The sequence below is a fragment of the Etheostoma spectabile genome, unplaced genomic scaffold (genome assembly GCF_008692095.1).
Source record: "Etheostoma spectabile isolate EspeVRDwgs_2016 unplaced genomic scaffold, UIUC_Espe_1.0 scaffold00569331, whole genome shotgun sequence".
NCBI classification, from domain to species: Eukaryota; Metazoa; Chordata; class Actinopteri; order Perciformes; family Percidae; genus Etheostoma; species Etheostoma spectabile.
The window spans coordinates 398,252-419,033 of record NW_022605066.1 but is presented as its reverse complement, the minus strand read 5'-3'; the positions used below and the strand labels follow the sequence as shown (position 1 = coordinate 419,033).

The window sequence follows — 20,782 nt, the reverse complement described above, 5'->3', positions numbered from 1 at the left end:
AACATTTATTTCAGTTTTGATTAAACCTCAACTTTGAGAATTTGCTGCCTTTTTTCTCATTTATGATAATAAACGTGTCACAACAACTTTCATCTGGACAAATAACCCTGAAGACAACATTAGCCTTTGTTTTAGGTTATTAATATGAATGTAAATATGGAGCAAAATGTGAGAGCACGCAGATTTGATGTGAGACATCGTAGAAAAAAATCTCTACTCATTTTTTTTTTTTCCCACTTCATTCACTTATCCAACAACCACAACTCAGTGATTCAACCTCTGGAATCTGTCCCTGCAGCTTCTCATATTATATTATATTATGGTATATTATATTATATTATATTATATTATATTATATTATATTATATTATAGTATATTATATTATATTATATTATGTACTCTGCAGTGTGCTCTCTCCATCACACACGGCGAGTCTGCTCATCGACTATTGCAACACTTCTTGATCAATTTGCTACAAAACTAATTTGCACCTGTGGACTTAGGTCTGTGGAGCTCTGTCCAACAGGACGGGGGGACAGCAGGGTCTCGATCGCTGGGTGAGGGACAACTCTGTCCAACAGGACGGGGGGACAACAGGGTTTCTATCGCCAGATGAGGGACAACTCTGTCCAACAGGACGGGGGGACAACAGGGTTTCTATCGCCAGATGAGGGACATATCTGTCCAACAGGACGGGGGGACAGCAGGGTTTCTATCGCCAGATGAGGGACAACTCTGTCCAACAGGACGGGGGGACAGCAGGGTTCTATCACCAGATGAGGGACAACTCTGTCCAACAGGACGGGGGGGACAGCAGGGTTTCTATCGCCAGATGAGGGACATATCTGTCCAACAGGACGGGGGGACAGCAGGGTTTCTATCGCCAGACGAGGGACAACTCTGTCCAACAGGACGGGGGGACAGCAGGGTTCTATCGCCTGATGAGGGACAACTCTGTCCAACAGGACGGGGGACAGCAGGGTTTCTATTGCCTGATGAGGGACAACTCTGTCAGACAGGATGGGGTGGGACAGCAGGGTTTCTATCCCCAGATGAGGGACAACTCTGTCCAACAGGAAGGGGGGAAAGCAGGGTTTCTATTGCCAGATGAGGGACTACTCTGTCCAACATGACGGGGGGACAGCAGGGTTTCTATCGCCAGATGAGGGACAACTCTGTCCAACAGGACGGGGGGACAACAGGGTTTCTATCGCCAGAGGAGGGACAACTCTGTCAGACAGGACGGAGGGAAAGCAGGGTTTCTATCGCCAGATGAAGGACAACTCTGTCCAACAGGACGGGGGGACAACAGGGTTTCTATCGCCAGATGAGGGACAACTCTGTCCAACAGGACGGGGGGGACAGCAGGGTTTCTATCGCCAGATGAGGGACATATCTGTCCAACAGGATGGGGGGACAGCAGGGTTTCTATCGCCAGACGAGGGACAACTCTGTCCAACAGGACGGGGGACAGCAGGGTTCTATCGCCAGATGAGGGACAACTCTGTCAGACAGGATGGGGTAGGACAGCAGGATTTCTATTGCCAGATGAGGGACTACTCTGTCCAACATGACGGGGGGACAGCAGGGTTTCTATCGCCAGATGAGGGACAACTCTGTCCAACAGGATGGGGGGACAGCAGGGTTCTATCGCCTGATGAGGGACAACTCTGTCAGACAGGATGGGGTGGGACAGCAGGATTTCTATTGCCAGATGAGGGACTACTCTGTCCAACATGACGGAGGGACAGCAGGGTTTCTATCGCCAGACAAGGGACAACTCTGTCCAACAGGATGGGGGGACAGCGAGGTTTCTGTTGCCAGATGAGGGACTACTCTGTCCAACATGACGGGGGGACAGCAGGGTTCTATTGCCAGATGAGGGACAACTCTGTCCGGGTTATTTATGTAGCATACAAGCTAGCGTTAGCTGACTAGCAGCCAGTCCGCTTCTAAACTCCGTAAATACCTTTTAATTATCTCAACACTTATAACAGTCCCGGGGGGGGCACCAGGTCCTGCAGCCCCAGGCGGACCGCCGTCAGTGGGGGGGGCCAGCGTGGAAACACCACTAGAAAGATCCCCTGCCAACCTCGACGTGATCTAATACCCACTGACGACTGTCTATCTGCGGCTGCAGGACCTGGAAACCCCCCCCTCAGTGTCCCAGTGTGACTGTTAAAGTGTTGAAATAATTAAAATGTATTCACAGTATTTAGAAGTGGACTGGCTGCTAGTTAGCTAACGCTAGCCTTCATGCTACACAAATAAGCCAGACTGAGTTGTCTCTCATCAGGCGATAGAAACCCGGCTGTCCCCCCCGTCCTGTTGGCTCAGAGCTCCACAGACTACAGACTAAGTCCACAGGTACAAATTTTTGCACCAAATGTATCGCAAGAAGAGTTGCAGAACTCGAGAGCGCAGACTCGCCACTGTGTGATGGAGAGAGCACACTGCATACAATATAATATAATATAATATGATATATTATGAGAAGCTGCAGTTACAGATTCCAGAGGTTGAATCACTGAGTTGTGTTGTACTGGAAAAGTGACTGAAGTGGGGGAAAAAAGTGAGTACAGAAGTTCTCAAATCTTATTCTACAAGCATTTACATCACATCTGCGCGCTCACCATATTTCCCTTCGTAGTTTCTCTTTTCTGATATTTTATAAAACAAAATATTTGTGCAATTAATAGATTTTTAAAACAAAGGCGTTATTGCTATGGTTTTGAGAACTGCACCAGACAACTAGAACACAACATTATATTGCACAACACAGATCTTCAAAGATGAAGCTGCCGTGTAGCACCCCTCCGGTTTAACGTAACATTTGTGTTGTACACAAACTTCTTTACATCCTTCCAGGACCTTTGACCCAAGGCTTCCTCCTCTTTATGCATCGCATGCAGTGTTCTTTACCTGGAAGGCGGCGCTCTGCTATAAACTTTTCCATGTGTTTGTTTACCGCACTCCTCTCTGCTTCCTTCCACGGTCTCTTCACCTTTACTCCTCTCTGCTTCCCTCCACGGTCTTTCACCTTCACCTTTACTGTGGGCGGCACTACAGATGACAGAAAAGACGATGGAGATAGTGTGACCTTAAATACATACATCTCAGTGGAGATTCAGTAAAGCATCTATTACTGGCTTTGACGTTAATTCTAAGTAAATATTTGGACATACATACAATTTTGTTCTTCAGTACATTCAATTTTAACCATAAAAATGGATAGTAAATTAAAATGCTTATTTCAGGTTTATTTAGAGTAGGCTTACAAGCTGGTACACCGGGGAGCACACATCTAGTTAATGACTGGAAAACCATTTGTATGATTATGACAAACCCCTTGACTCTATGACTCTACAGCAAGTTCAGAATGCTTTCCTGAATCAAAGCGTACGCATTGTTTTTGTTAATGATCAAGATAAGACTTCATGAACATAACCTGTAGCCTGCTGTTGTCTATGGGTGGAAGACTGCAAATATTAAATGCGATGATTTCGTTAGACCCGATGTTTATCGGTCCAATTACTTTTGGACCTCAAACCTTTGGGCCTTGTGTGTTAAAGGGCTATGGCTAACACAGATCTTTATATAGATGCAAACCTATTTAAATAAAAGCTGAGACTTAGCACTTTATTTGTGTCAAAGAACACAAAAAGTCCAACTGTCCAAATACTTAGGGTCTGGACTGTTTATGCCTTATTTAGCCCAGTTTTAAAGAACTTACCCATTGCTTCCACGTTCTTGGTCTTGTTACGTCTTTTCTTCTTCTGTGAGGGCCTCTTCATCAACCTTGTTCCTGGACTCAGATCTACAACTGTAGCAGACAATCATTAGCACCCGTTAGTTAGTGAAATCTCAGGTATGATGAATAATCAGGTTCCATTTGTAAATAAATGCTGACAGTAAAACATAACTTCTACAATCTGACAGCTGGCTACTAGCACTTATATTTCAAAAGGTCAAAACTGTAAGCAGCAGTGTGTGCTAGGATATTTCAACATTATATTACTATCATATGATACTATCATAATTGCCAAAAGGTGGGAGTTCTGGTGAATTTCATAATAAATACCATTTAACTCACCATCTACATCTGAACTCCCATCTTCACTGAGGGGCTCAAGTCTCCTTTTGGGGGACAAGAGGTCAGAACGTCCATCTGAAAAACAACAGCAAACAAAAAGTGACACCTTATCCTATGCAGTGTATGAAAGGACAACCTAGTGAATGCATTTTAAAGAACTTACCCATTTCTTCCACCGTCTTTTCACGTCTTTTCTTCTTCTCTGAGGGCCTCTTCACCAACCTTGTTCCTGGACTCAGATCTAGAACTGTAGCAGACAATCATTAGCACCCGTTACTTAGTGAAATCTCAGTTAAAATGAATATTCAGAATTCATGTGTAATTATTTAATGCTGACAATTTAACTGCCATAAGGAAGGACACTAAATATTTACTGTAATATTTATCTTGTGTAACAAACTATAAAGAAACAAAAGGATGAAATGGTGACAAATTATATAATTCATGCACTTGAGATTTAAGTACTACTCTACTAAGTTTGAGAAAACGCTGGCAGGGTCCTTTGTAAAAAGCAGGTTTTTTGTGAATTTAATAATAAATATCATTTAACTCACCATCTCCATCTGAACTCCCATCTCCACTGAGGGGCTCTAGTCTCTTTTTGGGGGACAAGAGGTCAGAACCTCCATCTGAAAAACAACAGCAGGCAAAAACATGACAACTCATCCTATGCAGTGTATGAAAGGTCAACCTAGTGAAAGCAACTGTATCTGCAAATATGATTAATATTGATACATGAAAGTTTACACTAGTGGATATGCACTGGTGCCACTTTAAAGTCACACTAGCCTCTTACAACCACTGAGTAGCCTGACAAACCCATTACTGCTACAATAATTGTGGCGCCTGTTAAACTATTTCATATATTTTCTGATTTCTGTTTTAAAAAGCAATAAAATAACTCTAGAACATATGTCTAGAACACTGTTTTGTGCCTGTATGCAGTTTGCCCCGGAGGGCACACAGCACAATTCCTGCTTTCAAAATATCAAGTGACATAAAGGGAATTAATGTCCCCAACCCATTGCGTGGCTCGCAGACAGTCACAGAGAGCGTTTAATGGTAGCTTTAGAAGTATAAACCTTTTTAGCCCAGTTTTTAAGAACTTACCCATTGCTTCCACGTTCTTGGTCTTTTTACGTCTTTTCTTCTTCTGTGAGGGCCTCTTCACCAACCTTGTTCCTGGACTCAGATCTAGAACTGTAGAAGACAAACATTAGCAACCATTAGTGAAACCTCAGGTATAATGAATAATCTGGTTCCATTTGTAAACTACATTCTGACAGCTGGCTACTAGCACTTATATTTCAAAAGGTCAAAACTGTAAGCAGCAGTGTGTACTAGGATATTACAATATTATATTACTATCATATGATACTATCATAATTGTCAAAAGGCAGGAGTTCTGGTGAATTTCATAATAAATACCATTTAACTCACCATCTACATCTGAACTCCCATCTTCACTGAGGGGCTCTAGTCTCCTTTTGGGGGACAAGAGGTCAGAACCTCCATCTGAAAAACAACAGCAAACAAAACGTGACACCTTATCCTATGCAGTGTATGAAAGGACAACCTAGTGAATGTATTAAACTTTATCTGCAAAGGCGATAAAATTATTGAGACATGAGAGTTTACACCAGTGAGTATGCACTGGTGTCACTGTTCAAGTCACAGTGTTTATACACACGTATAAGCATATAACGAGCATGCCTATTATATTCAGTTGTTGACCCTGTCAGAGGTCTTAATTCAATCCTGTGTATTAGCACTGAGGTAATATTTAGAGATAAAGTACTGAACTGCGTTACATTTATAGGTGTTCCTAACATTCTGACCACCTCATGCATGTAAATATGGATATTGATAAAATTGAGTTGACTACTTAACAAATGTATGTAAACATTAGAAGAACATTTGAAGGTGGAGCTGGCTTTAGAATTTGGTGCTTTTGGGCCTTTTTTGCCACACAACCCTCTGACTCTGAATCTAAATCCAACTGTGACACTGTAGCTCTGGCTCTAGCACACTGGCCGCAGGTCAGAAGAACAAGTGAATAGTTTGCTTCTCATTGTTTAGACGCATGTAGCAAGTATCTGTATCGGTCTCCTTTCTACTGACATTTGCACGCTTGATTATCTCTAGGACCTTCCCTCTCAGCACATTAGCCACTTACAGTGGCCATTCCCAATCCTTCTCACACTCATTGGCCTCCCTCTATGTTTAACATCTAAAAAGAAAAGGGGAATATTTACTGGTTGCATATGTGTGACTGGATTTAAAATTTAGTTGCACACTGAAACTTTTGGTAGCAGTCTGGAGCCCTGGGATACTGTGTGTGGACTAGGGCAGCAACCACCAATTGTTTTCATTATCGATTAATCTGTCTCTTAGTGAAAGATGACAATATGAGACTGTTATAGTATTTATAGACCAGATTGTCCAGAGGGCATTTTCCTTGGAAAATACTACAGTTGCTTGACTGATAGCAATCTAAAGTATTAAAATGTTTTTTGCAAGACAAGAAAACCGAGCAAGACGAAACAAGATATGTTACAGTGCATCCATACCAGAGACAGGAGGATCAATTGTGTCTTTCCCGTGAAGGTGGAGGCCCCTTGTTCCATTGTGTACAGAAGCTTTCTTATGTAATCTGGGTTCATCTTGCTGCATAATTCAGACCCAGAGGAATCACTTCCTGACTCCTCAAAGTCAAAGTCCAACTGTAAGTAAAAAGCATAATCATGAGAAAGACATCCCATTCACTTTCAAGTCCAACTTTACAGAGCCATACAACTATAGTTTTCTTAAAGATTGACTGTTCCACTGACATCAGTTTGATATTTAACAAAAAAGTAAGAACTATTTGTTTGGAAATAGCAGACGTCTAGCATACTGTTTTTGGATTTATGTCAAATGTTAAAAGTTTGTGTTTTAAAATTGTTTGTCACAGTCAGACGTAAGAAAACATGCCAATACATGTGTGTGCAACTAACTTCCTTTACCCACAGTCAGAACACCATCAACACTTAAACAATGGGTTTTCAGATCTGCATGAACAGATAACAAGCCTGCTATTTTTACTCAGTACTAATTCATCCAGCACAGTCTAAGTAATGCATCCTTTCACTTGGCAGTTTTGTGATCCAGTGTTGGTTATGTGGATATTACAGTCATTCATGATGTTGGATATGAGTGGTGATAGTGGCTATGCTGAGGGTTTTTTCCAGAAAATAGTAATACTAGCTTAACTAATAACAGGGCTAGGAATCTTAAAGCGCCATATTCTGCTCATTTTCAGGGTCATAATTGTATTTTGAGGTTGTACCAGAATAGGCTTCCATGGTTTCATTTTCAAAAAACACCATATTTTTGTTGTACTGCACATTGCTGCAGATCCGGTTTTCACCCTTTGTGTTCAGGTCACTGTTTTAGCTCTAGAGTGACACATCTGACTTCTATACTATCTTTGTTGGGAATTACTTTCTGTCCCTGCAGAACAGGGACAGAAAGTAGTTCTTTTGGAGATTAGGGTCAACTAGTGGATGTTGTAGCAGTGTTTTGCCATTGAGAACGAGCTAGCATGCTAGTGCTAGCATGTGTTACAGTTAGCCACCTGGTCTCGGCTAGTGATGTAGAGAGCCGTGCAGATGTTGATCAGCTCCCCCGGAGACTGAAGACAGAGGACATTCAGAAACCGTATCTCACTCAGAACACCATGGATAGTTATTCTCTCCAAGTTTGTATGTGTGTAGAAACACCGAAGACACAAAATAACAACCCAAATACCAGAAAAAGTTATTTTTTCATAATATGGGCACTTTACGTATTTTACAATATGTGCTACAATTAGATAACAAAACAATTCTCAGTGCATCTTTGTGCATATCAATAAATATGTAAAAAAAAGCACACATTGGCTTTTGCTGCTCTAGAAGCTGGCCCCTCCCCCTCTCACCCTGAGGACCAGAGACAGAGAGCAGCCGAGCTTTGGCAGCTAAAATGTGGCATACAACTCAGACCCACAAAAATGTGCAAAGTAGCACTACTTTGGACTGTCTTTGGCTTTCAATAAACAAACAACAATTCCCGAAATTCAGGACATTCCTAAATCCCACATTTATAACGCACAACCAGACAACAAGTGCATACAGAGCGTGGTGCCTCTTATGGTCAGGCTATTTATCTTATAAAGCAAGACATGTCTGTATATATGTGTGTCCATATTTGGGGGAAAGGTATCCGGCACTTCAGCAGACGTCACATGCAAAACGGTTTAGAACTGTGGGGGGATTCTTTTCCTGTTATTGTATTAAATTGCTGTGAGCTGTCAGAACATAACGTAGCCTAATCTCTGAGATTATTCCTTCAGAGCGCTGCGCAATACGAGAAATATCAGAGTTGAACTAGGCAGATACATCCGTTTTCATCAGACTCACCCTGGGTCGAGTTAATTAAGTCACCAAAATACCTCTGTCACTCTCTGTCTGCACACACACAGAAATGGTCTGGTTTTGGTGGTTGATGAACGCAGATATGTGCTAATTAGCTATCATAACGGACCAGGAGGGTAGCATACTGCCATGACCTCATAATGCTTATGTCTGATTACTCAACATTGTCATTGTGATATTTTGTGATTGCATTCTGAATCTACAGTTCTCTGTCAGGTAAATACAGTAGTACAATGTCTTCCTCTGATGTAGAAGTAGCCTACACTGTAAGTCAGTAGTCGGCTGTACAGTGGAGTTGCATATTGAGTGGTTTGGAGTAAATCTTTTATAAAAGACACATACCTGTGTTTTTCTCACTCCCATCAATTTCTGGACCTAAAACCAAAAAGAAGATTGAAACTTTATAAACGAGCCATGAGAGCACCGCTCCTTTAGATTAAAAATAAAAACTGTTTGACTGTTAAGCATTATCTGCAGTGTCTCTGCTGTAGTGTCTTATAACTACATTTAAAGTATTACACTCTTTTCCCCCCACAAATGTCAGTGATAGCCCATAAACCTAATTAACATGTTAAAGACTATAGCCTGTTATAGCACATAAAACACTTCTCTTCAATAAACCCCTTCAAGTAGTTCTACAAACTAAGTCTTTGAAAAACAAATCAGACTAGATATAAAAATGCTTGAAACAGTTTTAAATGGAGTTATACATGTGTCCACTTTATTTTCAGAAAATATATATAAACTGACTTTAAATGGTGTCACTGCAATGTTGTTAAAAGCTGATAAATCTCTAAACAAATATATGTTCACATAGTTATACAAAAATATAGTGCATGACAATTAAGTTAGTAGTTAGAATTTACTAGAACTGGCAACTCCGTTCTGCAATAAAGTCTAAACCTGCCAAAATAATTTAGCTCAAACCACATTAAGTGACATGTGGAGGCTCAAAATTAGAATTGATAAGATCTTACCTGCACAGAAAGTTTAAAAGTCGTCTTTTCCTTAGCTGAGTCGCTCCAGTCTTTCAAAAGCTAGCAGGCCGCTAGCTGTAGCGTCTCCTTCCAAGAGTGTGCTGCTGCAGCCTTGAAACCTGTCTCACACTCCTCTCGCCTCATGCCTCAGCTCTGAGCTTCAGCTCCGCGTGCAGGTGGGGGAAGGGCAGCTTTCTGTGAGACCTGCAGGTGACCTGCTCTCACAGAAAGCTGCCCTTCCCCCACCTGTTCGTCTGAGTGGCTGAGAGCAGGGGGGGGGGCAGCCCCTCCCCCTGATGGGCCATTAATTAAGTGGCAGTTGCAGCAGCAGAAAGACCACACAATATTCACCTCTGACTCTCAGGCCTGTTTTACAGGCTGCAGGGTCAGAAATCACAACTATCACTGCAAAATCACAACTTTAACATTAAAGTCTCGCTCTTCAATGTAAAGTTTAATCATATATATTATTTTAAGCGTGGTTGAAGAAGTATTTTTTACTTAATTTAGTTTCACTTTACACCTTATTGGAACTTGAAGATTTTGTCTCCTTTTTAACATCTCCATATTCAACACATGCTGATTCTCAGTGTTATAGTTTTGAGTTGTTAATTAGTCATGTTTAATTGCTATAGACAATTAGTATGCAGCAACAACACAACATATAGTATTACTTTTAAAGTGTTCTTTATTTCCACAGTTTTTAAATTAATCAGGGTTCATGTCCATGTAATGGATCCGATGTTCCCTTACATGTGCTCACTGATTTACTAGTTTGTAAGCTAATATAAAGTCAGCTAAAAAGTAAAGTACTGTGGATGTACATTTACTTTGCTGAATTATTGTGTAGGCAGACTCTCCCAAGAACAGGTGTGTCTCTCCCTTAAAGTGTCCAACATTGATGTACCTGGCACAAAGTGGCCAAACAGCAACAGTGAATGATAAAGCTGTGGAGGAATCAACGGCGTACCCCCGCAGACCCCTTTGCGTCTACACTGGACCCTGTGTCATAGCCTGACGTGCACCTCTCAAAAAATATAACTACACGTCGTGGAAGCGCACGTCGCTCGGCCGTGGCTTGGTAGCTTTTCATTCCCCCCCAAGTCATTTCCTGGTTCTCTTTCTCCTTAAACATGAAATCATGGAGAGGGTTAACTAGTCCTGCTGTAGATGTCTCACCTTGGTAAATAATGTTAACTGATAATATGTTACAACAAGGTATTAACATGTATGTTTTAAACACAACAGCAATACAGTATTTGTGCTCACTTTGCTATGTGAGCTCTGTCTGTTGTGCTGTCTCCATGCATTCATATATGTGAGCAGGGACAGCAAATAGTGTAGAATAGAATAGAATAGAATGCCTTTATTGTCATTATACACAAGTACACGGTACTTGTGCAACGAGATTAAAGCAATCCCTTTGCAGTGTTGACACAAAAAAAATATAAGAATATAACAGTATAAAATATCAAAAATATAAAGTCAAAGATATAAAGTGTAGTGACTGTCAAGTATACATATATAAATCAGCTTGAATAAGCATAGGTAGGTGTTAACACTCAATAAATAATATTGCACAGTGATGGAATGAAATGATTAAGTACTAATATTAAGTAAATACATATTGCACAGTAATGGAAAGGTTAATGTATTAAATATTGCACTGTATGAAATGAAATTTCATACAGTGTGGGGGGGGGGGGGGGGCAACTGAGAATAAGGTAGTCTGGAAAGATAAATAATGTCTTCTTATACTGTCACTGTATCCTACAGGTGGGTGCATCACTCATATCTTAAATTGTATTTACATATGTTCTATTTACTTAAAATAGAACAGAGTGAGATGTACTTCCACTCTTTACTCTGCAGATATAATAAGGTTGTATATTTTTGATTAAATCATTATGTTCCAGATAAACCAGAGTCTACAGCAGCTCTATGAGGCTGTACTATGACAGGTACAGTAATGTAACCTCTGTACAGGGACTAAAGATGAAAAACAGCCTCTTGGCTAACTCTTGTGCATTAATACCAGTGTTTATTAATCACCACTTTTCCTGTTAAGGAAACCAATAAACCTAAATGCTAACATCAGCATGCTAACATGCTCACAATGACTGGGCTAACATGCTGATGTTTAGCAGGTTTAATGTTTACTGTTTAGCTTTCTTAGTTTAGCATTTTAGCATGCTAAACTACTAGCCAATACATTCAAATTTACTTTAGCCAATCTAATGCTTCAGCCCAGCTCTACTGACTGGTCGCATGTGAAAGTGAAAGTAAGAAACTCAGCTAAACTATGGAGGAGCTCATTTAATGAGTGTTGTTAATTCATACTTAATATAGACAACATAGGATGACAGTGTGGATAATAAACTGCAGGTGACCTGCTCTCACAGAAAGCTGCCCTTCCCCCACCTGTTCGTCTGAGTGGCTGAGAGCAGGGGGGGGGCGGCCCCTCCCCCTGATGGGCCATTAATTAAGTGGCAGTTGCAGCAGCAGAAAGACCACACAATATTCACCTCTAACTCTCAGGCCTGTTTTACAGGCTGCAGGGTCAGAAATCACAACTATCACTGCAAAATAACAACTTTAACTTTAAGGTCTCGCTCTTCAATGTAAAGTTTAATCATATATATTATTTTAAGCGTGGTTGAAGAAGTACTTTTTACTTAAGTAAAATTAAAAAAGAACAATGATTAGTGAAACTGGGGTGCTTTACATTCAATAATGAATCAACAGCCTGTAGTTTGTATGGCTAACCCATGTTTCATCCTTTAAATTTATATGTTTTATTTCTCTCCGTTCACTGTCTATAAATTTAGTTTCACTTTACACCTTATTGGAACTTGAAGATTTTGTCTCCTTTTAACATCTCCATATTCAACACATGCTGATTCTCAGTGTTATAGTTTTGAGTTGTTAATTAGTCATGTTTAATTGCTGTAGACAATTAGTATGCAGCAACAACACAACATATAGTAATACTTTTAAAGTGTTCTTTATTTCCACAGTTTTGAAATTAATCAGGGTTCATGTCCATGTAATGGATCCGATGTTCCCTTACATGTGCTCACTGATTTACTAGTTTGTAAGCTAATATAAAGTCAGCTAAAAAGTAAAGTACTGTGGATGTACATTTACTTTGCTGAATTATTGTGTAGGCAGACTCTCCCAAGAACAGGTGTGTCTCTCCCTTAAAGTGTCCAACATTGATGTACCTGGCACAAAGTGGCCAAACAGCAACAGTGAATGATAAAGCTGTGGAGGAATCAACGGCGTACCCCCGCAGACCCCTTTGCGTCTACACTGGACCCTGTGTCATAGCCTGACGTGCACCTCTCAAAAAATATAACTACACGTCGTGGCAACGCACGTCGCTCGGCTGTGGCTTGGTAGCTTTTCATTCCCCCCCCCCGAGTCATTTCCTGGTTCTCTTTCTCCTTAAACATGAAATCATGGAGAGGGTTAACTAGTCCTGCTGTAGATGTCTCACCTTGGTCAGCACAGGGAAGACTCTTTGTTTCTCTCACTATGATCTAGAGTCACTACTCTGAAGATAATCGTCGTCACTCTCACTTCTCCCTCGCTTTATCACCTAGACCCCCCCCCCCCACACACACACACACACGGCAGCGTAACGCATACACCAGCGCACAAGCGTGTAACCATCAGACCACCTACGTAGGCTACGGAGAAAGCGCTGCGTGGCACCTCCGCACAGCCATAAAACGGCCTTCAGTCTCTGCACAGGCTGTAAGAGGGAGGCCTGCTGTCCCCTTCAGTTCCCTCCCCAGGAACACCTTACAGGACACTGAGAATTCTCTGGGGAGGCAAACATGTCAGCCACCGGCTGTCCAACGGGATGCCACAATTACCTGTCCAAATACAGGAGCTGCCTCCTGTTCCTGTAGCCCCTAAACCATCAGACCAACTGGGACGTTGTGCTTTACTGTACTGTAACTCTGCCTTGTAGGGGAAATGAAGCTGCAAATGTTTTCAACATGAAGTTAAATAATGTTAACTGATAATATGTTACTATAAGGTAACATGTATGTTTTAAACACAACAGCAATACAGTATTTGTGCTCACTTTGCTATGTGAGCTCTGTCTGTTGTGCTGTCTCCATGCATTCATATAATGTGAGCAGGGACAGCAAATAGTGGGGGGGGGGGGGCAACTGAGAATAAGGTAGTCTGGAAAGATAAATAATGTCTTCTTATACTGTCACTGTATCCTACAGGTGGGTGCATCACTCATATCTTAAATTGTATTTACATATGTTCTATTTACTTAAAATAGAACAGAGTGAGATGTACTTCCACTCTTTACTCTGCAGATATAATAAGGTTGTATATTTTTGATTAAATCATTATGTTCCAGATAAACCAGAGTCTACAGCAGCTCTATGAGGCTGTACTATGACAGGTACAGTAATGTAACCTCTGTACAGGGACTAAAGATGAAAAACAGCCTCTTGGCTAACTCTTGTGCATTAATACCAGTGTTTATTAATCACCACTTTTCCTGTTAAGGAAACCAATAAACCTAAATGCTAACATCAGCATGCTAACATGCTCACAATGACTAGGCTAACATGCTGAGGTTTAGCAGGTTTAATGTTTACTGTTTAGCTTTCTTAGTTTAGCATTTTAGCATGCTAAACTACTAGCCAATACATTCAAATTTACTTTAGCCAATCTAATGCTTCAGCCCAGCTCTACTGACTGGTCGCATGTGAAAGTGAAAGTAAGAAACTCAGCTAAACTATGGAGGAGCTCATTTAATGAGTGTTGTTAATTCATACTTAATATAGACAACATAAGATGACAGTGTGGATAATAAACTGCGCTGAGGCCTGAATCCACACTGGTGAGTACATTTACCTGCTAACATGTAGCTAATGCAGATAATGTTGACTAGCTGCAATGCTAACTAGTGCAATGTAAAATCCTATTTGATAATGCTAAAAATGCTAACTACTAAAAATACATCTGCAATGTATTTAAGAAATACTGCTGCTAAACAGACATGTTCTGCCCTGGTGGGGTTTTCTTTGCATTATTTGTGTTGAGCGCTGCAGCTTTGTTGCTGGTTAAGATGTAGTTTTGTGCTGAATTCCAGTGTTAGTGCTGGTATTTTCTTACAGTGTACAAGAATTTGACAACATTTTTGATGCATCAGTGCTAAATATGTTATTTGTGTTTTCTATCATGCACTTTAACTATAGTTGAGTTTTACTCAGTGTTATCTTTGATTGTGACTTGAAGCAATATGTTGATTTAATAAGCTTTAAGCTATGATAAGGAATATTAATATAATTAGCATGAAGGTAATTTATCTGGCTATCATTCATAGGTCAAGGTTATGAGTTGAAGTCCTCTTAAGATGTCCAGAGACTTCAGAGGAGAGCTCAGAGCCACCAGGGAGATTTCAGATGATCCAGAAACTGTTATCCAGTACTGGATGTTGAACCAAGCCAACAACATACAGATCCTGTTGCTGAACTAATGATCAGCTACATCCAGTGTGGTAGGATTGAACTGCACACATATATTCAGCTCCATAGATATACAACATACCTGTACTATCATACTGGTCCCCCACCAGAGTTGGAGAGAGAACTGTGTCTCTTACAAAGTCTTTGAAAATTACCTGCGTCTTAATTATTTTATCTATGTGCACTCAGTTTGTTTTTCTTTGTTTGTTATTAATTTTATCTGTTTATAGATCTGCATTGTAATTTGTTCTTAATTTGAGTCTCACTTGCTTATTACCTGGTTTACTGTTACATGCAGACCAATCTACAGCAGTGTCATGTGTTTTTGTTTTACTATGGTCATCCCCATGGCTCCCTGTAGTCCTGACTTCTTCTAATCCTGGTCCAATTTTTACTGTTACCTTTATTATTAATTCCTTACACTGTATTTAGTATAAAGTAAACTTCTGTTGGACATTGGCCTACTGCAGAGTGGTAAAACAAGGCCTGAAACCAGAGTGGCTCAGGTGCAGTAACTGCATGAAGCTGTAGGGGTCGCCAGTGCCAGATTAGCTCAGGCGCAGTACCTGTGTGAACCTGAAGGGGTCGCCCAAAATGAAAACAATGCTCAGGTGCAGTACACGTGTGTGTATGATAGGGGGGGTGACAGAGCAAAAGTGTGTGTATGAAAAAGATGTACACACACCAATTTCTTCTTAACAATTTCCATTTTACTATTTTTCTGAGGACCTCTCTGAAACTTTGAGAAAAGCCTAAAAACAGCCTCTGGAGGCCATTACAGTGAAAAAAAAGTGAGGACCGGCCTAAATGTCCTCACTTTGTAAAATGGTCCTCACTCCAAAGGTTATAAACTCACACTTGGCCTCACAACGATGGCTATGCAAACACACACACACACACACACACACACACACACACACACACACACACACACACACCTCTAGTTTTCATCTTGACCCGTTTAGGTGGATACGTTGCAATGAGTATGAAAGAGATACAGAGACTTGCCTTTCAGTTTACCAGGTTTATTTTCCAATTTTAAAAATAAAACCCTCCATTGTACCAGCATTGGCATTTTGCAAAGCTTTCTTCATCTGTAGCCCACTTAGATGAATGGTGGGATGAATAGCTGGAAAGGTTTCTCTTCAGTCTTGTTGCATCTTGAAATACTTTTCAGAAACTTGTAATGTCTCCTTAGAAAGATGCTTGTCCAGGTGATGCCTTTTAACGTCAATGCACAAAAGGCGTGCATTGTATTTTCAAAGCAGATCTGAAGTACTGAAGATGTTGAGGGATAATTAACCCTAAGGCTTCTGTACTAACATGAGAAGTGCATTACGGTGTAGAAAGCCCTCCAGACAGCTGCACTTTACTGCAGTAGTTTATTAACTCGCTCAGAAGGAAGGAGGAAAACTCTTTCTGTTTTCCACCTACTGAATCTCCATCGGAGATTCTGTCCATCTTTTGCTAAGAGCTCAATGAGTTGGAAATTACCATTTGCATTCATGCTCGCCATCTTTAGTGTGAGACAGACCAAAGACAAATACATTTTGAGTTGGGCTGGGAGTGTGGTGCAGGTTAGAGAAAAAGCTCTGTATAGTTTGCATCTTCCAGGTCTCTACACAGCAGTAGGGAAAATCTTTTCAAGGTTATCATCAGGCACGTGCTGCTGGAGAGGAGATCACACAGAGACAGACGGGTGAGACAGACTTCACATCTGACATCTATCTTTATACCTCACTGAAGAGGTAGTAGAGCGCATACCAAATTGTTCTTAGATTTCATTTTTTGTTGTCAAAAGATTTTTTATCTCTCTTCCATATTTCTTTCATCCATGCTCGTTAGGAAGATAAAAAGATTAAGAATAAAAGTGTGTTGAGATGAGTTACAGCAGATCCCTAGGGTGCAAAACTTTGAGCCCTTAAAAAAATAAATGAAACGGGCTAGATGTGCATCTGGTGGAGGAGTACTAATGTTGCAGAAGATTTCTGAAAGATGTCATTGTTCTTCAGGCATAGAGATGTTAGTTCTTAAAGTCAAATTGAACAGAGGAAAAGCAAATACTGCATCTTCTTTTTGTTTAATCTCACCTTGAACCCGCAGACCCAAGTCCCAGCTTTAACTCATCCTGGTTTCCTATCTGCTGTAAGCTTTGTTGATTCAGTCAGATTCAAACACAGCACAGAAAGATGTTAAGGGAGAGAAATTAGCATTTTATACAAACACAAGATGCAATGTGTGTATATATAGTCTGTTTTTCTCTTTTTATCCCTACACTCCCATGCATTTTCATTTGAACACATATTTTCTGCTCTGCTCTTTCCCCATGCTCTTTTAAAAAGTTACTGAGTCTGACTGTTTCTCTGGTGATTTATAGTGTGCGATAAGAGCCTCGGCCCAAGGTACAATTAATAGCAAATTATCTATTTCATACTTTCTATTAATGTCCTCATGCTTTCCTATAAGTTGTTCATGTAGGTGCAAATGGGTGGTTACATGCAGGTGTACTCACAAACATACGTGTATACTTTGGTACTCCTTTCTTTTGCTGACACCTGCTACATTGTACTGCTGCCATTGCTATTCTGTGTGTGTAGCCTGTGTCAGCCTGTTATGGTACAAAGTGTACCTCCAGTTAGTTCTATCTATGCAGACCAGATCCTGCTCTGAATGGGCAGGATGCAAGTATGCTCATTTTTCACCTAAGTGCACCACTTACATCCTGTCGCACTCCCTTCATTTCTGCACATCAGGGTCTGATGTAAGGCATCCCACCTTCGTGCCAACTTTCAGCCATCGTAGTTTGTTTCCACTGTCTGCCTAGTGGGACATTTCTGCCTACTTTTTGGGGGTCTCCCTTTCCTGTCCATCTCTTCTCCCTCTCATGGCAGCAGGTCTGGTGCTAAAGGCTGTCATACTTATACCGTATCCAATAATGGCATCTGTATTGGTGATGTCAAATGTTGTTTTCAGTTTTCTAAAGTGCATACCATTTGACAACTTTGCTTAACCTCTGTTTCATACAGTCATTTATCCCCCAGATCTTGTTTCATCTCTTATCTGCACGCTGATCTATGTCAGCTTCTTTTCTTTCAGCTATTTCTTCAAGGTTCCTTTCCTATAATATAGATGCGTCTGTCATCTGTTTTCACAGCTAGTCATGCGGTCTGATCGAGATTTAAAGCATGAGCGGCAACTACCATGCTAGGTGTTAAAGCCTAATGCTGGACCCTTCTTGAATGTGAATTTAGTTTCTTTACTCCTCTGTGACTGAATATCTTTGAGTTGTGGACAAAAAAAGACATTTAAGGACCTCATCTTGAGCTTTGGGAAACACTGTTCCACATTTTTCACCGTTTTCTGACAATTTATAGCCAAAACGAAAGAGGTATTTGTTTAATCAAGAAAATAATCAATGAGTTAATCGATCATCAAATAATCATTAGTTGCAGCCCTAGAACAGGGCATCCAAGAGGTCGGGGACAGTGCCTCGATGGTCAAACCTAAGATTCAGAGCAATGTGAATTTTTATCTTGGCTTTGTAACAGTGTACCAGCTTTTTCTAGCTCAAATACTGGAGGGGTTTGAAAGAGTTTTTCCAGTTTTTTTTTTGTCCAATCTACATGAGCGAGAGTTGTGTGCATATTCTTGGCAGAAAGTCTATCAGCTGTTAAATGGAGTCCAGAGGGTTTGTACTTTTTTGTCAATTCTGTTTTAGATTTTCCTATAAATAATCTCTTGATAAAGCAGAGAAGTGAAGAGTGTACAAGTAGTGACTTCAGGTTTGCATTTATGCTTTTTGTCAATGATTTAGTTCTTTTGGCGTCTAGCGCACACTGGGTGGCTTCCAGCTGAGTATAAAGTCGTACAGATGAGAAACGGCACCTACAAGTCCAAGGCTATGGTTCTCTGCCAGGTGTATATACCCCTTTGGAGTTGCTGAGAGGGTTGCTGCCAGACATAAAAGAGTTTAGTGGAGCATAGCAGCCATTAGAAGCACTGCCTCTCGCTTTTCCACACAGACTTTAGCCCTGCAGACCGGGTGGTTGCTGCTCGGTCCAAAAACGAAATCCTTTTTTTTTTCTTTCTTTTTTACAGAATCACATCTCAGTGGTTGCGTTGCTGTCCTTTTTTAAATTTTGTGCAAGAGGTTGTGCATTATTCTCAAATTCAGTCACCTTGTTTGTCCTTTCTGCAGTTATACAATTTTGACAGCATACTCTCCACTGTGTTTGTGATAAGTAGGATGTGGGAGAGGGGATGAGACCAGGACAAGAACCAGGACAAGAGTCATTAAACGACAATATAATGCTGAAAGATCAAATGGTCTGACACAGACAAAGGTGTAATATTCTTCTGGAGTTTGACTCAGGAAACGGGTGCCTCACTGTGCTCAATTGTTTCCTTAAAAGAGAGTTGCCATATAGAATTCACAGAAATACAAGGCTTATCCAATGTGTCCTGCTTCTTTTAGTTTGATTGTTGTTTTGTATTCCCTTATAAAATCACTTGAGAATTACTGGGGCCCTGTTTAACATTAATCTGAATGCATGGTCTGTCTTCAAATGGAACACTTCCTTGCAATTAAAGGCTGTTTTGTGGATTTTCTAGGATTACATGAAGGGCGTTGGTGTAGGAATAGCATGTAGAAACAAAGCTAAGGATAAGGTTCATGATTATTGGCTTAAAATGGCTTGTAACAAGATATTGAAAGAAAGAGTTAGGGAAAGCAAACATGTTAATCATGTTGTGTCAAGAGCCTTGAATTCTGTCATTTTCTTACCCTTAAACAAGTCATCTCCAGCTTACTGACTTAATCGCAATACAGCAGACAGGGTTCTAAGGCACTAAGAATACTGCACTTAATTTACTCACCACCCGCACATAAAACAGTTATTTGCATCTCAGAATAGAAATGGCTTGGCAAACGATTTGTGTTTAGCTTTCTAAATTGGTGTACAAAGTGATGTGACATTATACGCTTTAGAAACCCTGGTGCTGCGCAGCCTACACAGCAGTCGTAGGTGCCATGGGTTTGTGGGTGTTTTAAAGTCCTTGTTTGATCCTTGTCGCTTTTGGAGGGGGGGTTGGTGTAGTTCACCTCACCAAGATGCCTTGCTTGGTCTTACAGAAGACTGGTATCCGCACAGAAAATATGACATTTTAACATTCATCACTTACTAAGCCATAAGATATTTTAAGTTTAATAACTTTGATAGTCCACTTTTCTTCATTATGGACTTTTATGACAGGTCGATGCAGACTATGATTAAGCAAAAAGCATCAGATCCTACTTAAGATTCTGCTCCCTTGCTGTCTCATACTCCATCTGGTTGGATTTGGTTGAATGTGAGTTATTGCCTTGGGGAGATTGATGGGAACCAAACACCTTCATTGGCACACGGAGCGTTCTTGCCTGGATGCCACACACTGATTGTTTTTTTGTGTGTGTGCACATGTGCTACACTTTACCTCATATTGATCCTGCTGCAGTCTCTTGGCCATAACATCCTTTCTCTTGACTCTAAGACCAAGTGTATGCGATGGCCTTCATCCGTGTAAATAAGTAAGGACAACAATCTCACATACACACAAACCCATACAACTGCTCTAATAGCACTGCTGCATGGCAATTTACCAGACGCATTGACTGACAGGCCTTGACAGACTTCAGACACTTAGTGCCTGCTCTCTGTCTAGCTATGTCCTCACAGTCACAGACTGCACTACTGTTGAACTCTGAATAACCTTCT

At 40.7% G+C, this 20,782-nt stretch overlaps 1 protein-coding gene and 1 long non-coding RNA gene across 3 annotated transcripts; one reads left to right on the top strand and one right to left on the bottom strand.

Moving 5' to 3' along the window:
* Positions 1-2,741: 2,741 nt before the first annotated feature.
* On the bottom strand, positions 2,742-6,795 carry LOC116684820 (uncharacterized). 2 transcript variants are annotated; one of them, XM_032510249.1, is made up of 8 exons: positions 6,665-6,795; positions 5,535-5,609; positions 5,205-5,294; positions 4,649-4,723; positions 4,258-4,341; positions 4,095-4,169; positions 3,735-3,824; positions 2,742-3,064 (listed from the first exon to the last, which is right to left on the bottom strand). In XM_032510249.1, exons 1-8 carry the CDS (start codon positions 6,765-6,767, stop codon positions 2,856-2,858), a joined length of 801 nt encoding a protein of 266 aa, XP_032366140.1. In that variant the 5' UTR covers positions 6,768-6,795; the 3' UTR covers positions 2,742-2,855. The 2 variants fall into 2 exon arrangements, with proteins under 2 accessions (XP_032366140.1, XP_032366142.1); XM_032510251.1 differs by lacking the exon at positions 4,095-4,169.
* LOC116684821 (uncharacterized) lies at positions 3,083-13,255 on the top strand. The gene is made up of 4 exons (XR_004330850.1): positions 3,083-3,094; positions 6,975-6,979; positions 8,807-8,818; positions 12,856-13,255. It is a non-coding gene; the product is annotated as an uncharacterized LOC116684821 (long non-coding RNA).
* The last annotated feature ends 7,527 nt before the right edge of the window (positions 13,256-20,782 follow it).